Source organism: Penicillium hordei (assembly GCF_028827395.1).
Source record: "Penicillium hordei strain IBT 12815 chromosome Unknown utg000001l_segment0_segment0, whole genome shotgun sequence".
NCBI lineage: Eukaryota > Fungi > Ascomycota > Eurotiomycetes > Eurotiales > Aspergillaceae > Penicillium > Penicillium hordei.
Window position 1 is genome coordinate 6,026,795 of NW_026623142.1, and position 24,222 is coordinate 6,051,016.

Here is a 24,222-nt window from a genome sequence, read left to right on the forward strand (position 1 = left end):
TTGGGTCTCTAAATTGAGCTATTCATAGTCTCATGTTCTCAGAAAGAAACTTCCCCTTAACAGATAATAATCTCTGTCATATGTGTTCGGCTCTTGGCTCGTGCCCCCTCCCCCAACTCATTGACCCTTTCGAAACTCTGACCTTTTCGCCCTTTCGCATCCCTTCATCCATCAGACTCACACACTCACATCACCCTCCTTTTCTTCCCATCCTCTTTGTTCTCGGTTTCTTGGTCTCGAATCTTATCTCTGCTCTTGCTTTGCCTCGGAAACGTGCCTGTGCTATTTTGGGCCCAGCCCCAGGATTTCCCACACGAGGGCGGTGACGCAGGGCCCCTTCAACTTTCCCGAATCCCTCGATCGACACACCCACTTCTCTGCGCCTCTCCGCTTCTTAGTACCTTTGATTCCATCTCGAGTCGCCCTCCGGACTCGCCATGGTGACGGTCGGCAAGTCGCACCCGGGCGCTGACCCCGTTCACACTCTCCCCACCTCACCCGATCCGGTCGGCTCCAACTCCCCGCCATCGAAGCGAGATTTAGCTTCATGGTGGAAGCAGTTCAAACGAAGCACCAGAAAAGACGAATTGAAAGGTAAGCCATATTTGGTAAATGCGACATGAAAACACGGGCGATCGCGTAAATGTTTCCTGGGGCACTCCGGCTCGCGGCGGTTCGCAACATCCCCTGAGCCTTGGGGTATACTTTCCTTGTCGCACAGGAGATGATTGCTGCAGTTCACCATGTCGGAGCCGGGGACTTTGCTCGCTCTTCAATTGATTTGTTTGGTTTCCTCGTTTTCTCGAACTGGTATGCTAACCCGTTTGTCGCAGAGGAGGCACCCCGCGGCATCTTCGGGATTCCGCTCAATGTCAGCATCAAGTATGCTAATGTGGCAATCTCCTTAACCAACGATCATGGCGAGAGCTTCATTTATGGATACGTGCCTATTGTTGTTGCAAAGTGTGGAGTTTTCCTAAAAGAAAAGGGTTAGCATTCACCTTACTATACTCGATGAGTTGTCGCTGACCTTTTTTTTGGAACAGCAACGGATGTGGAGGGCATATTTCGTCTTAACGGGTCAGCCAAACGTATTAAAGACCTGCAGGAGGTCTTCGATTCCCCCGAGCGATATGGCAAAGGACTCGACTGGTCCGGCTACACCGTCCACGATGCAGCAAACGTACTTCGCCGATACCTAAACCAGCTTCCCGAACCCATCGTGCCATTGGAGTTTTATGAGCGCTTCCGTGAACCTCTGCGTATCTACCAGCGACAAGTCCTAGAAGGAAAGGACACAAACGATGCCGATAAGTTCGACCATGCAAAGGCTGTCGAGACATACCAGAACCTCATCATCGAGCTGCCCCCATTGAACAAGCAGCTGCTCCTCTATATCCTCGATCTTCTCGCGGTTTTCGCCTCAAAGTCCGATCAGAATCGCATGCCGTCGGCCAATCTGTCTGCGATCTTTCAACCGGGCATGCTGTCTCACCCCCAGCATGATATGTCACCGGAGGAATACAAATTGAGTCAGGATGTGTTGATCTTCTTGATCGAGAATCAGGATCACTTCCTGTTCGGAATGAGCGGCACGGCTGCCGATGAGCAGACCATGAAAGAGGTCGAGGCAGGGATTCCACGACCCGCAACTCACCCGACCGTTCGACGATCGGTATCCAACGCCAGTGCGAACACGGAAAGCCATCGCAAGTTGGACAGTATCCGACGAAATGTTTCCGTTTCATCGCGCAACTCCCGCCATTCTAACAACGCTCAAAGCCCTGTAACTCCCACCTCAACCACCGGCGGCGGCGGTGGTGGTGTCCACCGAAGCAACACTCTGCCCTCAAAGATGGGTCCAGTCTTGACCTCTGCCCGTTATGCACGAGCCAACGACGCTGGATCGAACAATCCTTCCGGCCTATCTGTTTCTCATCAGAGTTCTCGATCGACTAGTCGAACGCCGTCAGTGCGCGAAGAGCCCGAGCAGCCCCCGCCGATCCCTGAGTCGATTTCTCATCCGGCCCCTCAACCAGTCCCTGAACCGACTTCCGAGCAACGTCCTGAGCAGCGGACCCCTGGTCAATCGACGGCCTCGTTGACTCCAGGCAACATCTATGTGCACACGTCAACCCATGGCCCATTGCCTCCGGCCACTGCTGAGCGTCTTAGCCTCAGCGAAATTGCCAGGCCGCAAGAAAATATCAACACCGCGGTCGCCTCACCCCCGGTCGCCCCACCCCCACATGTTGTCACCCCGAGCCGTGAGCGCAAACTTTCAAATTTCTTCACGAAGTCACCACCCACTGATAGTGAACTGAGAGAACCCCGTCAGCCGAATCGCTTGAAGAAGAAGCGCATTCCTGGTAGTGCAAGCATAAGCGCACAAAGCTCGGCTAATTCACTCCATGCCTTGAGTGTAGATCCTAGTGCGGATCTCGAACCTAAGCACGAAACCCGATCTGCGGAAGCTGTTGTTGGTGACACCACTCCCAGACCACCAAACGCTGCCACACTCGGCAACCGAGAGAACCCTTTCGACTCGAACTCGGCTCTCGTAGAGGGTACTTCGCAACCTCACACTGACCACACTTTGCGACCTCACAAGTCGCGCACGCCCTCCATGAACTCGCGTTCATCATTCACTGATCACTCTGATATGGATCAGCCTGAAGATGTCGCTCGCAGCGAAAATCGTCGTAGTTGGCGGTTCCATCGGTCCTCCAAACGCACCGGTGAACAACTCGGACTAGGTTTCGCGTCTCCACCCCTAGTAGCGACGAATCCCCGAGCTGAGCAAAGCACCAGTTCATTCGGTAGCGGTCACTATCAAAGCACGGACCTCTCTAATCACCCACTGAGCTTGGATGCTGGCATTCAAGGCACCACTTCCTCCATAGGATCAGAGCCCGAGAAGAAGAGTTTGTTCGGAAAGTTCAAGGCCAAGGTCGCTCAAGTTCGGGATGGAGTTAAGGATGATCGTGAGCGCACAATGAGCCCCACCCGGTCAGAGCATGACCCTTCCCCCACCAACCAGCCTCTTGCTCCCATTACTACGGAGCCGACAAATGGCAATCCTGTCTCAGTCGAAGTCCCACGTGAACAGCCCAAGGAAGAGCATATGCGTTCGCCTGTGTCTCCCTTGCCTGGCGCTGGTTTTCCTCCATCTATTCCCGAAGAGCCGCATAGCCCCGAGGCGACTGTGGCTGTGCCTGTCGAACAGAAGGAGTCTGCTCAGCTGCCCGCAACCGAGTCCATGTTGGCACCAGAGCCAACAGTGTCCCAAGAAACCCCGAAAGAGACCGCAGGACCGCCCACCTCGGCTGCTTGATCTCCTTCAAACTGTTCTCACAAAGTGTTTCCATTCTTCCGCTTCTATTATTATCACGATTGCTCTTCCGTCGATTACACCTTTATCTTCTATCCAGTTGTGCAGGATTCGTTTGACCGTTCGGGAGGGTATGGCTTATTCACGGAGCATTGGCGTCACCTGGGGCGTTGGATGATGTTGTTTCTCTCATCTTATTTTCGTTCGTGATGAATGGGCTTTGCCCTCGTATTCGTGCTCTTGTTGCTCTCTCGTCCCTTTGCTGTCCATTGGATGGTGTGTTTCCCCTTCGAGTTGCCTTTGAATGACCCCCATGTATTCTTTATCCCGTTGCTCTCACCCACCCCCGTCTTCTCGCAATGGTCCTAAGCTTTCTTCATATTATTATTATTAGCCCGTTTGCGGATTCTCAGTTGATCACGTTGCCATGTGGAATGAATGTACGCCTGTCTCTGCGATTGCAGCCGGTCTGTCTTGATCTTTCTTTCGTGTTTTTCCACCGATCTCGTCCTATTCTTAGGTTCAGCTTGCGATATCCGTCTGGCGTTATTGTTATAAACCCGGTCACAGGAATAGGGATGCTTTTTCAAGATTTCTTTCGCTTTTCCTTCTGTATAAGTGTAGGGTGTGTGTCCGTGGCCGAAATGCCGCGCCGGGGAAATCCTGGGGAAATCGTTAATTCACGTCGTAAAAATGGTATTTAACGGTTCGAAATTGACCGAGAAAAAAGCAATCGCTTATCTCGTCCATCTTTAAAGGTGAAGGTAATGTTGTCACATGAAAGACAGGAGGATGTTGTGGAGTTCCGAGTTCACCCACTAGTCAGCGAAGCACCATCTGGGCCATTCCTACGACTAAGCAGGAATATCACAACTGTGGAATAGCCAGTGATACTTGCGCTGGTAAGGATAATTACTTTTAACTACATAATACTGAACTTCGTCATATAGGTGTATTACTGCTTGCTGTGATGCTTTAGATAACCGAATGCATTTAGGGCACTCCAGTCACCTACATGTACAAATACATGCAAGATGCATTCAGGTAAACAAAGAGATAAATTTTAAGGTGCTTTAGGGACTGTCATGGCAATGCAGTTTCGAATGGCCGGAAACCTAGAAGGAAATATATAGTGCGTACCTACATACATATATTTGACCAGATCTTGCTAGGGATTGATTGTTATCCTTATTATAAGTCACTTCTCATTCATTTAAGATTTGGATAGTCCACGATAAATAGTATGAATGTTTATTAAGTATGAATTATAAATTGAAGGTCTGTGACTTCTCTTCCTCCGTCATGTAAGGACTGTGCTTCTGCACCAACACATATAACCCTCCTACACTAGTGCTTAAGCACATGATGATATCACTCCGTCAATTCTATCACCAAGTGTATCGGAAGTTCGGCTGCTCCCGATCTGTCAAATCCATCAAATCAGTCTCTAAGATATGATGTTGGTTACCCTCATCTGCGACAACCGTTGCTTCGCTACGTCTATCACGACGTCGATTCTCGTTTAGGTAATACATCCTGCGAAAATTAGAACCCGACAGCCTCTATATTTGGGCTGGACACTTACATCAAAGCGGCTTGAATGACAATCATCATCGATGCGCTGACGAAATATGCACGGAATCCAGTGGGATATGTGGGTGCTTCGGAAGAGATGAAGAACTGCGGCGTAATGATTTGGCCAACACAATAACCAACAAAGATCATGACCTAAATAGCATAACCAATAAGCGTCGCTTCATGTAGGATAGGACGGTGTAGGTGGGCTTACACTTGCTGTCATCTTCTTCGTGAATCCAGCGACGTTTGATGAGATCATTGACATGCACATGATGTATGAGACAGTACATGTGAGGAGCGAGTAAACGGCGCCCAGACGCGACATCTTTCTTTCGACGGGAAGAGCTGCAATTGTTAATATTATTAGAGGAAAATGAGGATTGTGGTTACTCACTGTAGAGCAGGACACTCCCAACTAGCACGCAAATATTGCTCAAAATCATTGCGATGCATCGTCCTTTGCCAATATAGGAACAGATTCCGCCACTAATTTGTTAGAAAGAGAACGATGTGAAGGTAAAGCTGGAAAAAAAAACATACGCGAGTAGCACTGAGACAAGCTGAATCGCATGCTCGGGCATGGCAACTACAGTCGATTCAACGCTTGAGTAGCCAAGGCCCGTGAGAATGATTTTGTTGAACTAAAGCAAAAGTCAGTTACCAAAATCGTGCACCAACGTTGAATTGTTCACTTACAGCAGTCAATCCGCCACCTGGGATACATTGAAGGAACACAATGGCAAAGAGCATCAACACCTGGGGGTCGCGGAAGCATTCGATGACTTGGTATTTCTTATACTGCCGGTTCTTCATTCCGGTATGATTTTGCAAGACCTAACGGATACATCAGCCACACCCAAATTCTGTGTGAAAATGGAACTTACCCTGACAACCGCGATCTGCCTTTCCCGTGGGGTCAAAAACCACGCAGTCATTGGAGAGGAAGGCATGGCGAAAAAGAGGAATATTCCCCAGGCCATGGTGATGGGACCAAATATCAGGTACAGATATTGCCATCTGCCCAACGCGCCATGGAAATGGCCAATTCCGTTCGACACACCGTCACCGATAAATGCTGCAATCGGACCACCAGCCCACCATAAACACGCCCTCAATGCATGTTCCTGTGTGGTATAGTACTGGCTAACTAGGAGGGTAAACACAGGGTTGTTGGATGCCTCAAAGACGCCCAGGAAGAACCGGGCGACGGCCAGCGTAGCAAAATTGGTGACTCCCGCTGTAGCTGCGACACACACTCCCCAGAGAAATACCATGCTTCCTATCCAGCGGCCGATGGGTAGTCGCTGCATAAAGATAGAGTTGGGGTACTGCCAGATCAAGAATCTGTGTTACATTAGAACCGGGAATAGATGGAAATGAGATTGAGTAACATACCCGAAGTAGAATATCGAGTTGGACCAGGAGTACTGTTGACCTTCAAGGCGCTGGAACAGTTAGTTTGAGGACAACCATAACCCTTTGAATGGATATGCCCTTACTAGGTCAGTTCGGAGTCCATAAACTGCGGCAGTCGACAAGATTCCTTTGTCGACAAAAGAGAGTAGATAACTTATGAGCATCTATACGCTTAGTATTAAGTATGCGTATTGACAATAGGGGATTGAAGATTGATTCTTACCATAGGGACGAGCGATAGATCAAGTTTCCAGCGGACGATGCTCTCTTCTCTTTCGCTATACTCCAACACCAGGTCCCCGTTGAACATCTCTGCGGCATCGTCGCATCCCTTGTGACGCATAGTTTTCTCCCCTTGGGGAACGGCAGTCGCCTGTATCTCGTGTTCTCCCATTTTTGCAATCTGTGGAGTTTTTTGGGGACACTCCGCAGAGACTTTCTGTTTGTAGGTAAAGGGGCATATGGTTCTGGCGACCGAAGGGGAATAAGTACTCCACGGTTTCCATTGCAGCCACTTGGACCTAGCCATATTCCCCGCAGTACTTTTTTATTCTCTTATCAATGCCGCTCCTTCACCTGACCTGGGGTAATAATAGTCATGATACTAGAGATATGACACGGGTTCATAGCCAGGAGTTAAGCGTCGGCTACGCCGAAATATCGGCTACTACCGATGTCGCGGCAGCAACCGATATCTCCGAGATAGCCTTACCCTAACCATTTGCAACATCGGGACACTGCCGAAAGTAATAGTTCATAAAGAACGCCAATCTGCTGGATAAGCTTCTTCGATAGCCAATTGACTCTCTGGCAGACCTGCACGAAGGAGACTCTAATTCCATCGAGGAGATGTCCTTACATCCGTTTTATCAGCATGTGGTAGTCAAGGGGTTGCCCTATGACCGTGGATTCTCCTATGGTGAGCAAACCAAGGAGAAGATCCAGCTCAATGTCACGTACTATAAGCAGCCAGGCAAACTAGGACCATGGTAGGTCACTCGGATCCCATAAATGTGCTGAAGGATGCTAATTTCCAGGTCTTCGGTTTCGAGAGTCATTCAAAACTGCTATATTCCGGGGCTGCAGCGCTACTGGCCATCAGGATGGGAAGAGATGCGTGGTGTTGCCGCTGGTGCTGGTGTTACAGTCGAAGACATCGTCATGTTGAATGCACGATATGACCTCTCGCATGTAAAGTTCGAGGCTGTTCCCGAAACACCGGCCGCAGAAGAGCCCAAGACGGTGGAAGTCGTTCCTGAAATTCCTCAGGAGACGCCTGCTGTCGAAGTCGCTGTCGAAAATCCCAAGACAGCCGAGGTTGCTGAACCCACCGAGAAAAAGGCCGTCGGTGAAGAACAGCAGGTCGAAGTTGCAGAAGAATGCACCTCCGCAATCATTCTCTCCCCTGCGACAAAGAACCGGGAAGTCTTCACTGCGCAGAACTGGGATATGTCTCACCGACTTGTCACTGAAGACGCCATTATCTACCTTGAGATTCATCCTGATCCCTCCGAAAACGTCCCGTCAATGTTCCTTGTCACTGAGGCGGGTCAGCTGGGCCGCTCAGGGTGCAACAGCGCTGGGCTAGGTCTCACAGCAAACTCCCTGCAGAGTAACATGGATCTAGCTCCCGATTTATCAATCCCTATCCCCCCCTCTGGGGTATTGAGACGGCTTTTCCTTGAGCAGTCCAACTACTCAGCCGGACTGAAGAGCATCGCCCGGACCCCACGCCACGTCGCGTTTAATGTGATGGTCTCATCTGCCGACGATATTGGCATGTGTCTGGAAGTGACACCGCAGACGATCTTTAGGTCCGTCATTTCATCGGGCTCGGAAAAGCCGTACCTTGTGCACAGTAACCACTTCCAGACTGGCCCCTTCCTGTCACAGACGCAAATTGCCGACACATACCTCGGTGGGAGCTCATGGTATCGGGGTGATCGACTCGAAGCGGGTCTGTGCAAACAGGCACAAAAGGAAAATTTGATCGAACAGGATATTGTGTCGGCATTCCAGGACCATGCAGGTTATCCGCACAGTCTATGTGAGCATGTTGTTGAAGCAACAGGTTCTAAAGAGGAGAACTCTGGGCCGTATTCTGGGCCTACGTCGACCGTTTGCTGTGTCGTTTATAATCTGTCTAAGCGCACGGTGCGAGTGTGTAAAGGTTGCCCATGTGAGGGGACATTTCAAGATTTCGAGTTGCGATGAAAGAATATAATTTAACCCATCATTTCCTCAAGCCTAAACTGATCGCGAATGTAATCATCTTCCACCAAATCATCAAAAATCGACCAGAAGCCCTCGCCCCCGAACGCGTTCGTATCGACTGGAAACAATCCGTTCCAATCTGGAGGTTGGCTGCGTTTCAGAATATCCATCATCTCCCGCGCGAGGATTTCAAAAATGTCCCGAAACCGTTTTGTCGACGGCCATTGCTCTGAAATGGCAAACAGAACACTCGAACAGGCTCGGATATCTTCCAAGGCGATGAGGTCGGGCCTGTCCTTCCTAGTCCAGCTGGAGTATAGGAGGGTTAAACCGGCCGTGAAGATGGAATGTAGCGCCAGAAGATTCCAACCCAGCGGGCTTCGCTGATGAAGCACTTTGTAATGTTGGCAGATGTCCCCAGATGCTCGAGCACTCAGTGCGATATACTCCGCTGTCTTTGAAACCTCTCCTTCTGCTTCGTTCTTTGCTGTAGTGATACGTCTCTGAAGGAGCATGCGCAGTGCCTTGCTGTATTGAATGTCGAAGAATTCCCTTGTATCGTACAGCGAGTAGCCGGGGAGAACGAAGGAGGCTTCTATCGGGACTGGGACAGCGAGTCGCCAAGCATCGAGCTCATACCGGAAACAGTCGATCTTTTCGTCGGAAGCTTCATGCACATCGGCTCCAAATATTTCACGGTGTATGCGGCTTTCTAGCCGTCGTAAATGACACATATGGGTGAATGATTGGTATTTTGGTGAGTCATGTACCTGTTCGTTGATAAGTATTCAGCGGCATCATATTCATTCGAAATCAAATGGAAAATTTACCGGAACGTCAATCTCATGTTCTGCTAGGGCGAATGGTCTACCAAGGGTCAATGAGACTGCTCGATCCAGAATGTACGCACTCCAAAAGACACGATTACGCAAGTTCAGGTCGTCTTTATTCAATTGTCGCGACCGAGAATCACGAAGATTTCGGTGAAGGCCCATCTCGACCGCATGTCTGATGGCAAGTCCAATAATGTGCCAACTTCCAAGATTTGACACATTACTGGGGGTTCGTAGAAGATAGAGGGCAATTAATAGGAGGGCTTGGACCCGTTGCAGGCTCTGGCTCGCTAGAGCAGAGTCGATATGGCGAAGGGCGCGTGTAAAGTATGTCTGAATGGGGTTCAGGATTGAATATCTTTCTTGAGATCCTGTGATGTAACATACCTCTGGTCTTCTGCATGGACGCATCTCAGGGTGCAGCTGAATGATCCTCGCAGCAATAGCGTAAACCATATACAGTAAGAAGAGATTGGGGGAATTGTGATCTTCGTCTCGGGTTGTCTGATGGAATAAATCCTGAAGAGAAACCTCGTCAAGAAATGGATATCGAGGATGCACTCGTTTGAAAAACGTATCAACCAACACATCCTCTTGGTCCGTTCCCACGGACTGCTCTCCCATTGGTGTCTGATCAGACACAGTAGTGTCATCGCCTCTAACTCTTTCGGTTAACATATACTCAGACAAGATTCCCTCCACGAGCCTAGAAAGCGAGAAGCCCGACGTTGCGCCGATAAATGATGGCTCGGCTGCGGCGTTCATACTCAAAAGCACAACATCCGTCGATAGCTCGCCATGGTAGTCGACCGGCGAGATAGATTGTGCGGCAACTTCATGAGTGCAGCTTTCATTCCTCTGGGACTGGAGACGGTTCTGTAGCTCGGCGACTTGTCTTTCTAGTCTGCTAGCATGTTGTACCAGTTGTGAGTGCTCTGTGGTTTGGAGGGCTTCAAGACCAGGCAAAGTTGGCCATGTGCAATCTGCGTTTCTTAGAATCTCCACAATGATTCTCATTTTATAGATTTCCAAAGCATACTGGATCCTGACCGCTCACAGGCCGAACATACGGGGAGCTCGCCATTACACTATGTTGTTGTCAGTAATTGTCGCAGCCTAAAAGCATCATCATGTATTTGCCTTTGTCTTACGGCGCTTGCAGCGCTCACAGGCAATAGGTGCCCGGGTTCTCCGATGTGGTGGCATCAACAAGATGAGAGGTGATCTAGCGGGGAGGTTGAAGGTGAGAACGCTCCGTGGGTAGGCTAACCTATATAGGCAGCTAGATGTAGATTGACAATAACCTTGACCCTGATAACCGAGGGTAAAAGATAGCGACACAGCTAGAAAATCTTATTTTCACAAAAGAGCCTGAAGAAAAATATCATATTGCCACGATCATTTTGGAGAAATATGAAAAGACATGCCAAAAACCCCCAAAAAAGACAGCATTTGAAACAATTCATCTACTTCATTAAGAGCTACAATTTTATGGACCATCCATCGATGTATTCATGTAGATAAACATTGATGATGTGAGTAACAACCTTGGAAGTGACGCGATAGTGATGTGGTGACCTGAAGGGTAAGGCAATGAACCTTCTGCCTGAGAGATCGGGAGACACGGCACCAAGGCCACATCCAATCACTGTCGAGCTGTCATCTCCATTGAAGACCCTCCCATTTCCACCCCGAATTAGCCGGGAGCTGCTCAGGGTTTGTCTTCCGCAGAAAGTTGCCAGTTGAACTCTGCAATGGCCCCAGATACCTCTTCTGCATCAGGGGCTTCACCCTTGACACCCCCGGCCCCCGACGACAAACCATCCGCCCCTCCCGTCAACATCCTCCCCTCGCTGATAGCCCGGATCTACTCAATTGCGCACCCAGCACTCCTTTTGGCATTGGGCGCTACTCGTTTTGAAGCAGTGGTTGCTGATCCCACCAAGGAGCTTCTTTCCACCTTACCATGGCTCACCCTTGTACAAATTTTCTACGTGATTGTTTGTCTTCCACCCGCCGGGTCGACACCGTCAACAGAGACGAGCGCGTCCGCCCCGGCTGATGGCAGGTCAAGTCCTCGGTCATCTGGGCCTGGTGGTGCTGTGCGTCATGGAAAACATGGAAAGCGGAAGCAGCACGCCAACAGCTGGGCGTGCATTTGGTCCCGGTTACTGGTACGCGATCTCCAAATTGAGTGCAAACTGCGAGTCAATTGATACTGACACGATTTTCTAGCCTGCCCTCCTCTCGCTCTCTCTGACTTTCGCCTTGGCCACGCCAGTCCTGACAATTCTTCTGGTTCTATTTGGCGCCCCGCTCACAACGCACAACTCCGAGACCGTCTTGTGTGCGGCCCACATGGCGGTTCTATCCGCAACGGCCCTGACTTACGCCCATGGGTTGGACCGCGCCGTATGGAACGAGGTTTGGGGCATTGCCCGTCCTGCCGATGCGGTCTGGGGAAGTGCGCTCGGCACAGGCTTGGGGGCGTGGTTTGGCGCTATTCCTATTCCTCTTGACTGGTTAGTTATACGTTCACACTGAACTTCAAATGCCAAATAGCCGACTAACTCGATACATGAAGGGACCGACCTTGGCAGGCATTCCCAATCACGATTCTCGTTGGAGCCTACATCGGACATGCGGTTGGCTCTTTGCTTGCTCGCACTCCATTGGTTTACGGCAAGCGTGTCAAATTCACTGTGGAGGAGGTGAGCGAGACCGAAAAGAAGACTAATTAGGGACTTTGTCATTGATTCCCTCTATATTCGCGCAATACGGCATATTTCCGAAGATACATGTCTGACTTGTATTAGCATAAAAAGCTCTTACAAGTCTGCCGCCACCAGTTATAATTGGTTTTAGATATCCAAAGAATTAATTTGATAATGTAAATTTCTTTAATGAAAGCGTCTTGCTATTCACAGCTTGCCATGATCCTTGAAGCTGCCATGTCGCTCTGAGCCTTTGCTATATATGCACTGTAGTCGCAAGACTGGCGATCTGTGTTGAGCTGTCTTGCTATATTAATAGCTTCCTTTAATGATTTCTAGAAACCAACCGAGTGGCTACTTCAATGGTCAGCGCTTCCTGGGCGCCCACAGGCTGACCGGACAATATCATATCCAAGACACGACCAAGCCCGACAATGATCTGCAGCCGGACGGTTCCTCCATTAATCACAGGCACACCTCAGCGTCGACAAAAGACACCAAGGACTTTCTTTGTCTTCTTCAATCACGCGCATATCAGTGAGTAGGCTCAGCCTTAGTCCTCCTGCAACGGTGTATCCGGAGGTAGCACATATGACTGGCTTTGTTAAAATGAGTCTGGAGGGACCCGTCCATTGATAGGTTGGAGGTTGTCGCGGGGTGTGTCGTCGTTTGCCTGTGCAACACTCTGGAGGTCGGCTCCTGCGCAAAAGCTACCACCAGCACCTGTCAGGACACACGCTTTTTGTTTCGAGCCATCCTCAAAGACAAGAATGGCTTCGTAGAGCGCCTTCGCAGTCATGTGGTCGACGGCATTCTTCCTATCAGGGCGATTAATTGCAATCACCGAGATGGCAGAATACGAGGAAGTATCTGTAGTCACTTCAACTCACTTGACCATGTTCCGCCATATCCAAAACTAAGGAAAGTATCATCGAAGAAAGCGAAATGTTGCTGGTTGAGCATTTTATAGACTTCCCATACCTCGGTTAAACCCCACTCTCTCGACCTCCTCCAACCATCTCCGTCACTCGGATCTACGCTGTCGGGGCATAGCACCATGTCTTCAGCATGTATAATCTGTCATAAAAGAAAGGTGTCGCATTGATCATCCATTGGCGCGTTCTCGAGTAATCGCTAATGGTTATAGGTGAGGTGCGACTATGCGACGCAAGACCCCTGCACCAACTGCAAAAAGTCAGATGTGGAGTGCAGGTAAGTACACCCGCAGAGAACTCGAATAATTGAAAACTAACTCCGTTCAGACCATATACAAGGAAGCGCAAGAGGTTTACCAACAGCCTATCGCCAGGGCGGAATGTGTCAATCTCTGTTCCCTTGAGTCAGACACCGCGGAGCTCACAGGTTCCTCCCGAGTCACCAGAGGCGCAAGTAGCTTCACAGCGGAATTCTTTAAGCGAGTCTCATGGAGTGGTTCCAATTGAACCCAATGCAGTTGCGGTGGCCAATCATGGCGAACCGTTCATTAAAGAAGAAAGCTATCGCGGCCGCAGTGAATATCTCGGTGGCAGCGTTCCGTTTGATGAAAATATGGTCAAACCCGGTCGCGAAACTACATACACCAACCCCAAAGCATCAGCAACTGACTTGCAAATGCTCCGCGACCAAGGTGCTTTTGAGTTACCTCCGGTATCAGTTCAGAAAGAGTTAATGGCCAGTTTTAACATGCACTGTGCACCTTGGACACCCGTTGTGGACCCGAAATGGCTAGACGAGAGTGCGCCACGATCGATGCTGCTCCTTCAGGCTATTTTTCTCGCTGGAAGTAGAGTTTCTAAAGCTCACCTGGACTATGGGTCTAGCGAAGTGTTCTATCGACGAGCGAAACTACTTTTCTTTTTTGGTGGTTGTGACAACCCTTTAATTTCTATTGTGGCCGCCTGTCTGCTGCATTGGTATAATCCAGTTGGGCCCGAGGATGTCTCTACTGATACCAGTGGGTTTTGGATTCGGACAGCTGGAGCAATGGCCTTTCAGATTGGGCTACATAAGGAACCCTCGCCGAATTCTCGAGATCGGGGGTTCCGGAGAAGGCTGTGGTGGTCTCTCGTGGTATGGATCTACCTGAATACGGAATACACAAATTGCCGTGCGCTAACATACTTAGGTGCGAGACAATATAATTTCTGTTGGCGTCGGCCGACCACGAACTATCAATCTACGCGACAGTGATGTGCTTCCGCCATCACTTAATGATTTCCCCGTGAACAACTTTAAGTCTCAATTATTCCTAGCCTACTGCACGATATCCCGGCTACTGGGAGACACAGTTGAGTCCCATCTACGAAAGGAAATCTCTCGCCAAAGACGGGTTGATCTTGAGAACGCCGTCTACCGATGGGCAAAACAAGTCATTCCAAGATTACGATCGTCTGTCGCAGATCAAGACGATGCGGTTATTTGTAACCTTGAAGTACAACAGCTGCTGGTAATGTATTTCGTGGTGCTCACTATCCTCCATCGCTCGCCTACGCCAGGTAGCGTACCACCCGCAGCATCGTTAGTCGCATCTTCGTTCATTGCCGGTATTTACGAGGAATTCTTACTTCGCGATGAGCTTCGATACTTGGGTCCTGTCTTTGCATTCTATCCACTATGCGCTGGACTGTCACTCCTTTCTAGCTGCCGCTATGCCAACCTGCAGAGTACCGCCGAACATGAATTAACAGTCATGAAACTCTGCCTCCAAAAACTATCCGAACGGTGGCTCTCGGCGGTCGGACCGTTGCGTGCGCTGAACAAATTGACCGAGAAAATCCGAGAGCTGGGCCCCTTCGAGGGTTCATCGCCTACGCTCGACCCGGACGCTGCCTCGTTCTTTGAGGGGTTTGAAACAAAGCTTTGCAAACAATGGCAAGCCATTGGACATTCCTCGGATCCCACAAGCTGGAACACAGGGATTTCGCCTACTTGCAATATGGCCGACATTCAAGAACCGGATACCCTTCGGCCCCTTGATGCTCCACCGGGACAACAGGCGGATACTTACGACTTTGCCTCTCTTGATGTTAGTTTGGACCCATTCAGCAATAATTGGGAAGGCGCTGGATTTGACTGGAGTGGCTCCTGGCTACTTAATATATGAAAACAACAAAGCTTGATAATCGGCGTTACAGAAAAAGTGGTCTTGGTTTATGTCTTGTTTTCCTATGTACAAAAGTTCCTCTCCCATTTTTCTTTCAAAATACCACCCACAGTTTGTTGCACCGGCTAGACTGCATGTCGTCTATAGCTTACCTCTATTATTCTTTTGTACCTCAAGTTCATAATACTGCCTGAAGTGATCCAGAGACCCAGGATTCGCAACGGTGCTGCTAATAATCTTGGGTAGCTGGCCAGACGAAATAACCTGTTTGACCAATGTCTCGACCTTTTTACCGTTCACCGTCATAGGAACTTCTTTGACCCCAATCATGAAGCGAGGAACATGTTTACTGCTCAAGCCTTTGCGAATTGCATCCTTGAGCTCGACAGCAAGTTGGCCCGTGAACGGTTTTCCAGGTTGCATGATGACGAACAGAAATACAACTTCATCAGAGTCATGAGGTCGTCGACGCCCCACACAGAAAGTAGTTGATATAGCCGAGTTGAAAGGAGCTGATTCGGTGATCGAGTATATGTCTGCCGACCCGAAACGAATACCCTGCGGATTCAGGACACCATCGCTGTCGGTTTTCCAGTCAGTACGCAGTTCCTTCACAAGACATACTTACAGGGAAATGTAACTTGCCTCCTTCCATGAATCTGCCAACCTTTCGTTTGTGGGTTATAGCTCGCCCAATCGTGTTGAGCCCAACAATTTTCGAATTTCTCGAAATATGCGCTCTTGTACTTCGATCCATCTTCATCGCCCCAGAAAAAGACCGGCATTGAGGGGAAGGGCTTGCGACAGACAAACTCACCATGTCTTCCAGTGGTCTTAATAGAATCTCCCGTGGCAGGATCGGCGATGTCCAAGTCGTGTCCAAGCATGGGAAGCTGAATCTCTCCAGGGTACAGTGGGCCCGCAGGATCAGTCCCAATCCAAGACGTTGCCAAGTCCGTTGCACCTGTTACACTGGTGAGATGAACGCTCGAGGGGAATGTGCGGTAGAACCAGTGATACTGGTCTTCACCTAGATGAGAGCCACCCGTTTGCACCATTCTGAGGGACGATAGGTCGAACTCGTTCTTTGGGATGCAGCCGGTCATCTCGAGCTCCTGCAGATAGCGAGGAGAGCAGCCCCAGTATGAGACTTTATGGTATTCGGCAATTTTTGCCAGTCCTTTGGCACTGGGCCACAACGGAGATCCGTCGTATAGAATCAGAGTCGGACCCACGGACAGGTGACCGACCATGACATTCCACAAGACCCATGAGGTACTGCTGTACTGGAAAACAACATCCTCGGATGTCAAAGAGTTGTGCAGTACGGATGTCTTCTTGTGCTGCAAAATAACACTGTGGCTGTGCACTAGACACTTGGGCTGACCGGTGGTGCCGCTGGTGTACAAGATGTAGAGTGGGTGAGAGAAGGACACTCTTTTAAACTCTAGCTTGTCCTCCCGTCGTGAAGTTGACAGAAAGTGATCGAGACTGGGGAACACCGGCTCATGGCCCCCCGTTATGGGAATCAAAAACACTTGTGGTTTTGAGCCCAATGCCTTCACGATGCTTTGGATCTTAGCAACGTTCGATCGCATTTTCCCCTTGTACGTGGACTCGGCATCTGCAAAGAGAAGTCGAGGAGTGACTTGTTGCAACCGTGAAACACAGCCCTGGTATTTCAAATCAGTCTCCTTTCTCCAGCGATTCTCATTCCTTCGTAACATACCTCGTCACCCAAATCCGGTGCAATACTAGTCCAAATCGCGCCGATACTGGCAGTCGCTAGGAACAGACCGATCGACCAGACGCTGTTCGAGATGATAGCAGCAACTCGATCTCCTTCCTTAATACCTGCCTGGAGCAAAGCACTCCTTGCCTTTCTGACATTCTCCCTCAATAATCCCCATGTCCACACCTCCCCACTCAGATCCTGGCCCTCTCGAACTCCAACAAGAGCTGTCTTGTTCATGTCCCGGTTAGACACAACATTCTCTGCATAGTTGACAGTTACTCCAGGGAAGAATTTGGGAACCTTCTCCATGGGCGTGCTAGGATCGAATGCGGATGGTACTGTCGGAGGCAAGGACGGAATAATTCCCGTATAGCCATGGAGGTCTGTCCAGAAATCCTGCAGATTCTCAATGGACCATTGATGCAGATCATGGGAGGAGCAAAGCTGTTGATTGAACTTCTTGTTGATATGCGCACGATAGATGTTCATGGGTATTTGGTCTTGGGGCATGGTAGGCTCCCAGATGGGCCGAGGCCGGAGAGCGTCGCTCTTCGTAGGGTTTGCCATTTTTTGTTTATTTCCCTGGTGTTAATTCTGTGGTGTAGAATCTGAATTGATTAAGTACAGAGTGATTTACAGTGACAAACAAAAGACACAAAGTTACTCTCAATAAGCACATTAATAGCCCGTCGTCGGCATTCGGCACCCGGCCATTGAATACCGGCATGGATAATCTAATTCGGGTAAATCTGACGCATTCCTAGGAACACCCATGATACTGTAGGCTCTTTCGGTAATCGTCGGTGGAAATCGGTCAGAGCCGGTGATACATGATGTATTTTATAGGGCTGATGCTGCTACTCGGCCGATGATGCAACGCCCAACCCCCGCACGAAACTGAAGGAATGTAAGACTTGGGAAGCTTCATTTCGTGGGGTAAATAATTACATGCTGCGAACTTTTTTCTTCCTATATTGTTACAGCCAATATATGTTGTAGGCGTCTAACCTCAAACTCTCGAGATCTCTTTCGTTTCAACCATGCAATCTGAGCTTAGGTTGTTAAATGGTATCTCTTTCACTAATAGCCCAAAGCTTTTTTGTATAGCTCAATGTTGGAATGCGAAGTGTTAGTCAAATGTCCAAATATGTACAATTACCCGAGAACAGCTATATCAATACACGAACGTGAAGATTACATGCTATATATGGCATCAATCTTCATGGCTTTTCAAAGCTTCGAGCTCGCCTTTTGCAAGGATCGGTGACCAGATGCACGGTTCGCCGGCAGATCGACTCCCCAGGCAATGCGGCAGTCCCATTGCACATGTTCCTCTCGTCCAGAAGTAGCGCTCGCGGTGCCACGGACTGTAATAATATCATGGAACACATGCTCTCCCACGCCACCCTCAGCACTCAAGATCCAGCGCCGAGCGATCTCTGTCGTCACAGGGTCATTATCACGTTCAGCATCAAGCGCCAGAAGAGTACCAGATAGAATCCAGGCTAGAGTAAACATAAATCGACGGCCATCCGCAACAGTTGAAGCGGGGCCCTGAATCGTGAAACGAACACGCAAAGCTGACCATGCAGCAGTCAAGGCATTCCGCAGTTCAGTGCTCTGAATCAGGGTCAAGGTACGGTCAAGCCATGTTCCAAATATCTTCAGGTTGTCGTTCTTGATAAGGAACCGGACGAACTCGCTGGCTAGCACGTTGGTAGTACCCTCCCAGATAGAATTAACTGCGTTATTGCGCAAAATTCGAGAGATATTGAATTCGGGCTCGTCAGCCTCATCCATATACCCGACTCCACCCATAGATTCCTGACATTCTTGAACTCCCGTAGTGGCCATCTTACTGATGACAGCCTTGGCAATGGCAGTCAAGGTACGGAAAACCACCTCGGCTTCCTTACCAGGTTGAGGTAGATGCGCGAGATTATTAGACGACGGTGTTTGATCCTCAACTACCCCAAACAAAGCAACGGTAAACCATGCAAGATTCATTGCTCCCCGATGCTTTACCTCCAAGTCTGCGAGGAGTCGCAAATGCATTGGGATTAACCAGAGCGGTTCGCCAACAGTAGTCCTTGCTTTTGCAAAGCTTTTCGTAATGCTGATGGCTCGACGCCAACCAGCAAGCGAGCCAACGAAGGTATGAAGTCGGGTGACGTTGAGAAGAGGCGCAATAGTTACGATACCCTGGTCTAGTTCCCCAAGCAGGTGCGCACGCATGTCCTTCAATTCCAATTCGGCAGTTGGCAATTCTTTGGTACCGAGCTTGTTTTTCAGTCGGTGGATCCTGACGCCATTAGATACAATTTTGGAGACGCCGTCGGCGCCCACCACGGTCCGTCGCAGTGGCGCGAGGAACGTGCTTAGCTTCCCGGATGGTGTTTTCGCGAGCAAAAGAGCAAGATTCGCATCCGTTGCCGAGGAAAAGAATTTGAATCCGCTAATCAGGTAGTCGCCATCACCCAGGGGGTCGGAGCCAGAGTCGGTAGCTAAAGGCGAGTATGTAGCCCATGTTTCGGTGTTTTGGACGTCGCTTCCACCAGCTCTCTCAGTCATCCACTGGCCCGAGGTCCAGTGATCATCCTTTTCGGAGACCAGCCCCTGGAACGCAGTATGGAAAGGGTGTGTAGATGGCAGCTTGTTGATTCTTGATGAGAGAATAAAAGCAGCACCATCGGTCATACTAATCGGACAGGAGTATAGTCCAGAAGAAGGAGAGTACAAATAGGTCCTGGAATCATGGCATGAGTGATAGCGTAGAAAGATCGACAATAAAATACTTACAGCGCATACTGGACCGTTCTCCGATCGACCCCTAATCCCCTGTCATAGCCCGCCGAGACGATCCTAATCGGATGGCGTTAGATCATGCAAGTCAGCTTAAAGGCGTTTTGTAGAGGATACCTATTCCGAGCACCCCATTTGCCCAACTGCTTCCAGCCTTCGGTGGTCACTAATCGATCGTAATCATATCGCTTACCCCAAACGTTGTGGCTCTTCACATATGGCACATTGCGCTCTGCATCGGCGCTCCATTCACGAACCTGCTCTGAAATAGCCTCGGCACCGAACTGCGTGAGGTGCGGTTGTACAGATTGTAATGTAGTAGATGGTAGGTACCCTGAATAATGTTTAGAGATTATTGTAATTACATCTGAATATAAGAAACTCACATGCCAGTGTCCGTTGGAGGCTAGGATCCGACGTGTAGGTATTCTCCAACGGACCGGGATCGGTGATATAGCCACTATCTGCTGTCGCGGGCCGTGGGGAAGACATGGTGTGATTGTTAGAAGCGAAGGCGATTGAAAATCACAAACATAGCGCTCAGAATAATGTTGCTAAAAGCCGTTGAAGATGCGGGGGGAGATGGACCTCGGCCGTCGGTTGTCCAAAGTCTCATTTTTGCCCGCGAAAGCGCCGATTACCTGTCCACGCCACCTTATTGAACCTACAACATGTGATCTTATATGTTTTACCGTTTCTAGTTACTGAATATTCTGATTATAGCCTAGACGGCAAGCCAATACCCAAGAAATGATTGTTAAAATATCATGACAGGCGACCATATTAGCTATAACAGTCCTTCCCAAGATATCATCGAAGGAAGAAGATCTGATTTTTTTATTTAATGTTGCTTTTGCTAACAACTGAATGCCCTCACATATCGTGCAGCGTGTTGTATCCAGTTTCAACCAAGCTGCGCGGTCCTCGGGCATCAGAGCAGACATGCCAGTAGAACAAACCACCCAGTTTCGACGAAGTCACAAATTCCGCCTTCTGTTTTACTGTTTCTGGGGTATCGTATGTGACAAAACCGCCATCAGCACCAACACAGAATGATGCAGCAATGTTCTTATCATGGTACTCCTGTGTTCCCGGTCGGGGCAGATCGCGATAGTCAAAGACACCGTCCTCGCCACCGTTTCCAGTATACCTCTGACCAGGGCCATTGCTACCTAAGAAGGATCGCCCGTAAACTGGGACACCCAAAATGATCTTTCTAGGGGACACCCCTTGCCCTACGACGTAAGAAACTGCCGAATCACCAGATACACCTGAGCCATAAAGCTGCGCCTGGTGTCCCGTTTCAGATTCCCATGGTCCAGCAAAATCGTAGGTCATAAGGTTGATCATGTCAAGATGCTTTTGTGCCGCAGCAAGGTCAATGTTCCGTAATGCCCACTGACCAGCGGGGAGGGCAGTAGTAAGTACGTATCGTGGAGCCGGGAGCACTTCGCGCAGACGTGCGAGGAGACGGACATAATCCTTTCCTTGCTTGGAATCAGAGGGGTGCTCCCAGTCGACTGTACAGCAAATAGAATAAGTCATGTGTTCGAACTTAAGTCGGAATCAAAAAGACAACGCGGCCTTACTGTCAATGCCATCAATTCCAAATTGATCCACCAGTCCCCGCGCGGTGCGAACGAAAGTGTCCACCTTTGAGCGGCTGCTGGCTACGGCAGCGAAGTTCTCGCTACCTTTTCCACCACCACCAACAGAGAGGATGACCCTCATCTTAGAGTACTGTTGTTTTAATTGGACAAAAGCTCTAAGGCAACCTTCTGCGCCGTCAACGGGCATCTGGGTATCAGCCCACTCATCACTCAGCTATGACGTAGGGTCAGTAAATATTCCTACATTGAAGGACGTGGATGCTTAAAATTAAACTTACATAGATAGTGCCATCATCTTTGACCCTGCGAGAAACCAAATTGAGATTAGCGCATCAGCCATCTACTCGAATTCGGGCCCTTGAACGGCGATGATTGGCTGTGTTTACCAGGCAAATGCGTAGAACACGTGAGAGATAAATCCCAAGCGCAAAGATGAAGGAGGTTCCTTTCGATAGATTCTCCAATTCGGATAGTAGGCCGCATTTGTGTACAATGGAACTTCGTACGAGACGTGGGACTCGGCGGGGTCACGGTCCGCGCCCCGTCGGCGGAAGAGCCTGGAAGCTGAAAACATGGTCAAGACGTCAAGGTCAGGAATGTACAAGCTCGCTCATTGAAAGGAACCACAGAAAGGACTGAGGTTGAACAGAATTCGGAGGCAAAAAAAAAGGGACCAAGGGGAAAAGGAAGAAAGAGTTGAATTGAAAGGAAAGTACCTAAAGCAATGCTGTGTGTTTCCTTTTTTGGAATACGTCACGTGTAACTTCGCCTCGACCCTTTTACCACTTGGACACTTGGACTAATTGGGGGTGAGTATGGCCAGACAGTTTGCAGATGCAAATCTGAGGTAACTTCACTAGGCTTCCTGGCGTAGATGGTCAAATCAGCAATTGGATACAGCGAGATGCGGGGAATGCAAGCTAAGCATATGCGCAGCATTGCCTTTCTTTTTTTTTTTTTTTTTTTTTTCTCCCTTTCTTTTCAAAAGTACGTTGTACGTTGTACGCAATGGCTTGATGTCTGCATAGCCAAATGCGGGGTCAAGGATGATTGCTTACAATCTACGTAAACTGTCTCACAGTTCAGTAACTGTCCTTGATCCAAGACATACCGGATCTTCTCCGGTCATTTTCGTATCACCGATCGGATCTAACCAGCGGATGTAGTAAGAAAATCCCATCAGGGAGACTTTTCAAACTAAGGTACGAGTGTGGATCATCATGCATGACCAATGTACCCCGTGTTCGAACAGATTTTTCAATACAGCGCCAGATCGTCCAACAATATTATCATGGAGAATCATGTCGTGATAATTCGGCTATAGCGTCAAGCTCGTATTGGGCACCCCGGTGAGGAATATATTCTTGGTGCGAATCTAATGACCAAATACAGAGAGGGGCGATGGTGATTTGACATTTTGCCGATGTTTGCTTTTTTCGATTTGATGATGGAAGCATTTACAGGTATCTGATTCGCGGGGGGGGAGGGTCTAGAAGATGAGGCTGGAGGACTATAGGCAGCGATGCATGTTGCCTCCGGCTTTATGCTTTCCCGCGGTGATCGAGTTCGGAATGCTTCTTGCCTTTCACAGAGATACCGTTTGAATACCTATATCACACGAGAAAAGCCTGCTCAGATCACCTTGAAGTATGGAGAGCACCATTACGAGATAATAAAATAAAAAAAAGTGGTCTTGTCAATGGCCAAATGCCCTCATTGCGATAAACAGTCCCAAAATGGCCAACTACACAAATTTACGAATGTCGAGGTCTAACAAACTCCCCCTATCTAAACCTTTCAAAGCCTCCTGAGGTTGTTAGTCGCAACTTCGGCTTTGTGCAGATAACCTTACTTTGGTTACTTTCTCGACAAAAGGGTGTGATTGCGGATCATAGAGCGCTTCTGAAGATGAACGTAGGAGTTTAGTGTCAACCTTGGATCCCAATATCTGTATTACCCCCCGTTCTGTTTACAATATCGGGGGTACCTTGAGGAAAGTATCGCCTGCCAAGGCAAGCAAGAGTCAATAGACTTGAGCCATCCGAAATGTTTACAGAGTATAGTCAACGAACTCTTAGATTCCTAGACGTCCAAAATACGCATAATGTGATAGATAACTTCGAAGTATGTAGACTGTAAAATGACTATTCCCAATCTATGCTCGGTATCTTCGTCCAACACTAGAGCTTAACAGCTCTGTTCAGTTCGGCCCATTTCTTCTCTTCCTCAGATCCAGGCTGTGGCGGCACCAGACCATTGATCTTCCACAAGTCTCTCGACGATTCTATAATGAAATACTCCCATTCCATTCCCTTCGGCTCAAAAAATGGATTGAGAATCTCATCAACGGCAGCCAAGAATCTCTGTTTGGCTTCGTCGGTGAAGAAGGCACGGGCAACGTGATATATTTCCAAAGCTGCAGATTTGGGGTGAGGTTCGCCGCCAACAAACGAAGAACCGGGAATGTTCTCAATGAAATGGACTTGGACGTAAAATGCTGGTAGGCCATAGGAGACGTACAACTTAGTGATTGACTTGGCGAGTTGTTCTTTCTCAGGAGCCGTAATGGTGTCTGGACTATGTCTGATGTGCCAGGAAGGCATTTTGAAGGAAGTCACTTTCAAGTGAGAATAATAACTTGTTGGGATTTTTTTTCAGTTGAATCCTAAATGGAGATGTGTTGATATATTTTTCGCATGTTGGATCCTGTCCATTCTTATATACCAAATAGACCCCGCAGATTACTGATATTAAATATCGTCGCGCCATTATATGTATAATCACCTCAGTCTCACGTAGTGTTGATGTCTCGGGGCGATAGCGTAATATAAAAGTGTCGATTTTTTGATCATTTCATCAGCCTCCGCCCCTGAGTTGATTACTACA

General features: G+C 49.0%; 12 protein-coding genes across 12 annotated transcripts; 5 read left to right on the forward strand and 7 right to left on the reverse strand.

Moving 5' to 3' along the window:
• Window positions 1-437: 437 nt before the first annotated feature.
• N7537_002305 (uncharacterized protein) lies at window positions 438-3,334 on the forward strand (the record flags this gene model as incomplete). The annotated part of the gene is made up of 3 exons (XM_056893363.1): window positions 438-594; window positions 834-989; window positions 1,047-3,334. 3 exons carry the CDS (start codon window positions 438-440, stop codon window positions 3,332-3,334), a joined length of 2,601 nt encoding a protein of 866 aa, XP_056758358.1.
• Window positions 3,335-3,690: 356 nt separating this feature from the next.
• Window positions 3,691-3,907, forward strand: N7537_002306 (uncharacterized protein; the record flags this gene model as incomplete). Its single annotated transcript, XM_056893364.1, has 2 exons — window positions 3,691-3,876; window positions 3,902-3,907. The coding sequence occupies 2 exons, from the start codon at window positions 3,691-3,693 to the stop codon at window positions 3,905-3,907; spliced, it is 192 nt and encodes a 63-aa protein (XP_056758359.1).
• Window positions 3,908-4,719: 812 nt separating this feature from the next.
• Window positions 4,720-6,719, reverse strand: N7537_002307 (uncharacterized protein; the record flags this gene model as incomplete). The annotated part of the gene is made up of 10 exons (XM_056893365.1): window positions 4,720-4,867; window positions 4,917-5,059; window positions 5,121-5,254; window positions 5,304-5,395; window positions 5,450-5,550; window positions 5,606-5,743; window positions 5,794-6,253; window positions 6,305-6,354; window positions 6,409-6,489; window positions 6,549-6,719. The coding sequence occupies 10 exons, from the start codon at window positions 6,717-6,719 to the stop codon at window positions 4,720-4,722; spliced, it is 1,518 nt and encodes a 505-aa protein (XP_056758360.1).
• Window positions 6,720-7,174: 455 nt separating this feature from the next.
• N7537_002308 (Peptidase C45 acyl-coenzyme A:6-aminopenicillanic acid acyl-transferase) lies at window positions 7,175-8,539 on the forward strand (the record flags this gene model as incomplete). Its single annotated transcript, XM_056893366.1, has 2 exons — window positions 7,175-7,314; window positions 7,363-8,539. 2 exons carry the CDS (start codon window positions 7,175-7,177, stop codon window positions 8,537-8,539), a joined length of 1,317 nt encoding a protein of 438 aa, XP_056758361.1.
• An 11-nt stretch (window positions 8,540-8,550) lies between these two features.
• Window positions 8,551-10,389, reverse strand: N7537_002309 (fungal specific transcription factor domain-containing protein; the record flags this gene model as incomplete). The annotated part of the gene is made up of 3 exons (XM_056893367.1): window positions 8,551-9,309; window positions 9,370-9,705; window positions 9,760-10,389. 3 exons carry the CDS (start codon window positions 10,387-10,389, stop codon window positions 8,551-8,553), a joined length of 1,725 nt encoding a protein of 574 aa, XP_056758362.1.
• Window positions 10,390-11,126: 737 nt separating this feature from the next.
• N7537_002310 (PIG-F family protein) lies at window positions 11,127-12,113 on the forward strand (the record flags this gene model as incomplete). The annotated part of the gene is made up of 3 exons (XM_056893368.1): window positions 11,127-11,546; window positions 11,608-11,894; window positions 11,957-12,113. 3 exons carry the CDS (start codon window positions 11,127-11,129, stop codon window positions 12,111-12,113), a joined length of 864 nt encoding a protein of 287 aa, XP_056758363.1.
• A 577-nt stretch (window positions 12,114-12,690) lies between these two features.
• On the reverse strand, window positions 12,691-12,984 carry N7537_002311 (uncharacterized protein; the record flags this gene model as incomplete). The annotated part of the gene is made up of 2 exons (XM_056893369.1): window positions 12,691-12,904; window positions 12,977-12,984. 2 exons carry the CDS (start codon window positions 12,982-12,984, stop codon window positions 12,691-12,693), a joined length of 222 nt encoding a protein of 73 aa, XP_056758364.1.
• A 159-nt stretch (window positions 12,985-13,143) lies between these two features.
• On the forward strand, window positions 13,144-15,189 carry N7537_002312 (transcription factor domain-containing protein; the record flags this gene model as incomplete). The annotated part of the gene is made up of 4 exons (XM_056893370.1): window positions 13,144-13,179; window positions 13,234-13,298; window positions 13,349-14,156; window positions 14,212-15,189. The coding sequence occupies 4 exons, from the start codon at window positions 13,144-13,146 to the stop codon at window positions 15,187-15,189; spliced, it is 1,887 nt and encodes a 628-aa protein (XP_056758365.1).
• Window positions 15,190-15,251: 62 nt separating this feature from the next.
• Window positions 15,252-17,491, reverse strand: N7537_002313 (uncharacterized protein; the record flags this gene model as incomplete). The annotated part of the gene is made up of 4 exons (XM_056893371.1): window positions 15,252-15,314; window positions 15,361-15,769; window positions 15,814-16,862; window positions 16,919-17,491. 4 exons carry the CDS (start codon window positions 17,489-17,491, stop codon window positions 15,252-15,254), a joined length of 2,094 nt encoding a protein of 697 aa, XP_056758366.1.
• Window positions 17,492-18,154: 663 nt separating this feature from the next.
• Window positions 18,155-20,218, reverse strand: N7537_002314 (uncharacterized protein; the record flags this gene model as incomplete). Its single annotated transcript, XM_056893372.1, has 4 exons — window positions 18,155-19,670; window positions 19,724-19,786; window positions 19,844-20,060; window positions 20,113-20,218. The coding sequence occupies 4 exons, from the start codon at window positions 20,216-20,218 to the stop codon at window positions 18,155-18,157; spliced, it is 1,902 nt and encodes a 633-aa protein (XP_056758367.1).
• Window positions 20,219-20,599: 381 nt separating this feature from the next.
• Window positions 20,600-21,910, reverse strand: N7537_002315 (glycoside hydrolase family 18 protein; the record flags this gene model as incomplete). Its single annotated transcript, XM_056893373.1, has 4 exons — window positions 20,600-21,246; window positions 21,316-21,550; window positions 21,615-21,639; window positions 21,723-21,910. 4 exons carry the CDS (start codon window positions 21,908-21,910, stop codon window positions 20,600-20,602), a joined length of 1,095 nt encoding a protein of 364 aa, XP_056758368.1.
• A 1,606-nt stretch (window positions 21,911-23,516) lies between these two features.
• Window positions 23,517-23,939, reverse strand: N7537_002316 (tautomerase family protein; the record flags this gene model as incomplete). The annotated part of the gene is made up of 1 exon (XM_056893374.1): window positions 23,517-23,939. One exon carries the CDS (start codon window positions 23,937-23,939, stop codon window positions 23,517-23,519), a length of 423 nt encoding a protein of 140 aa, XP_056758369.1.
• Window positions 23,940-24,222: the final 283 nt, after the last annotated feature.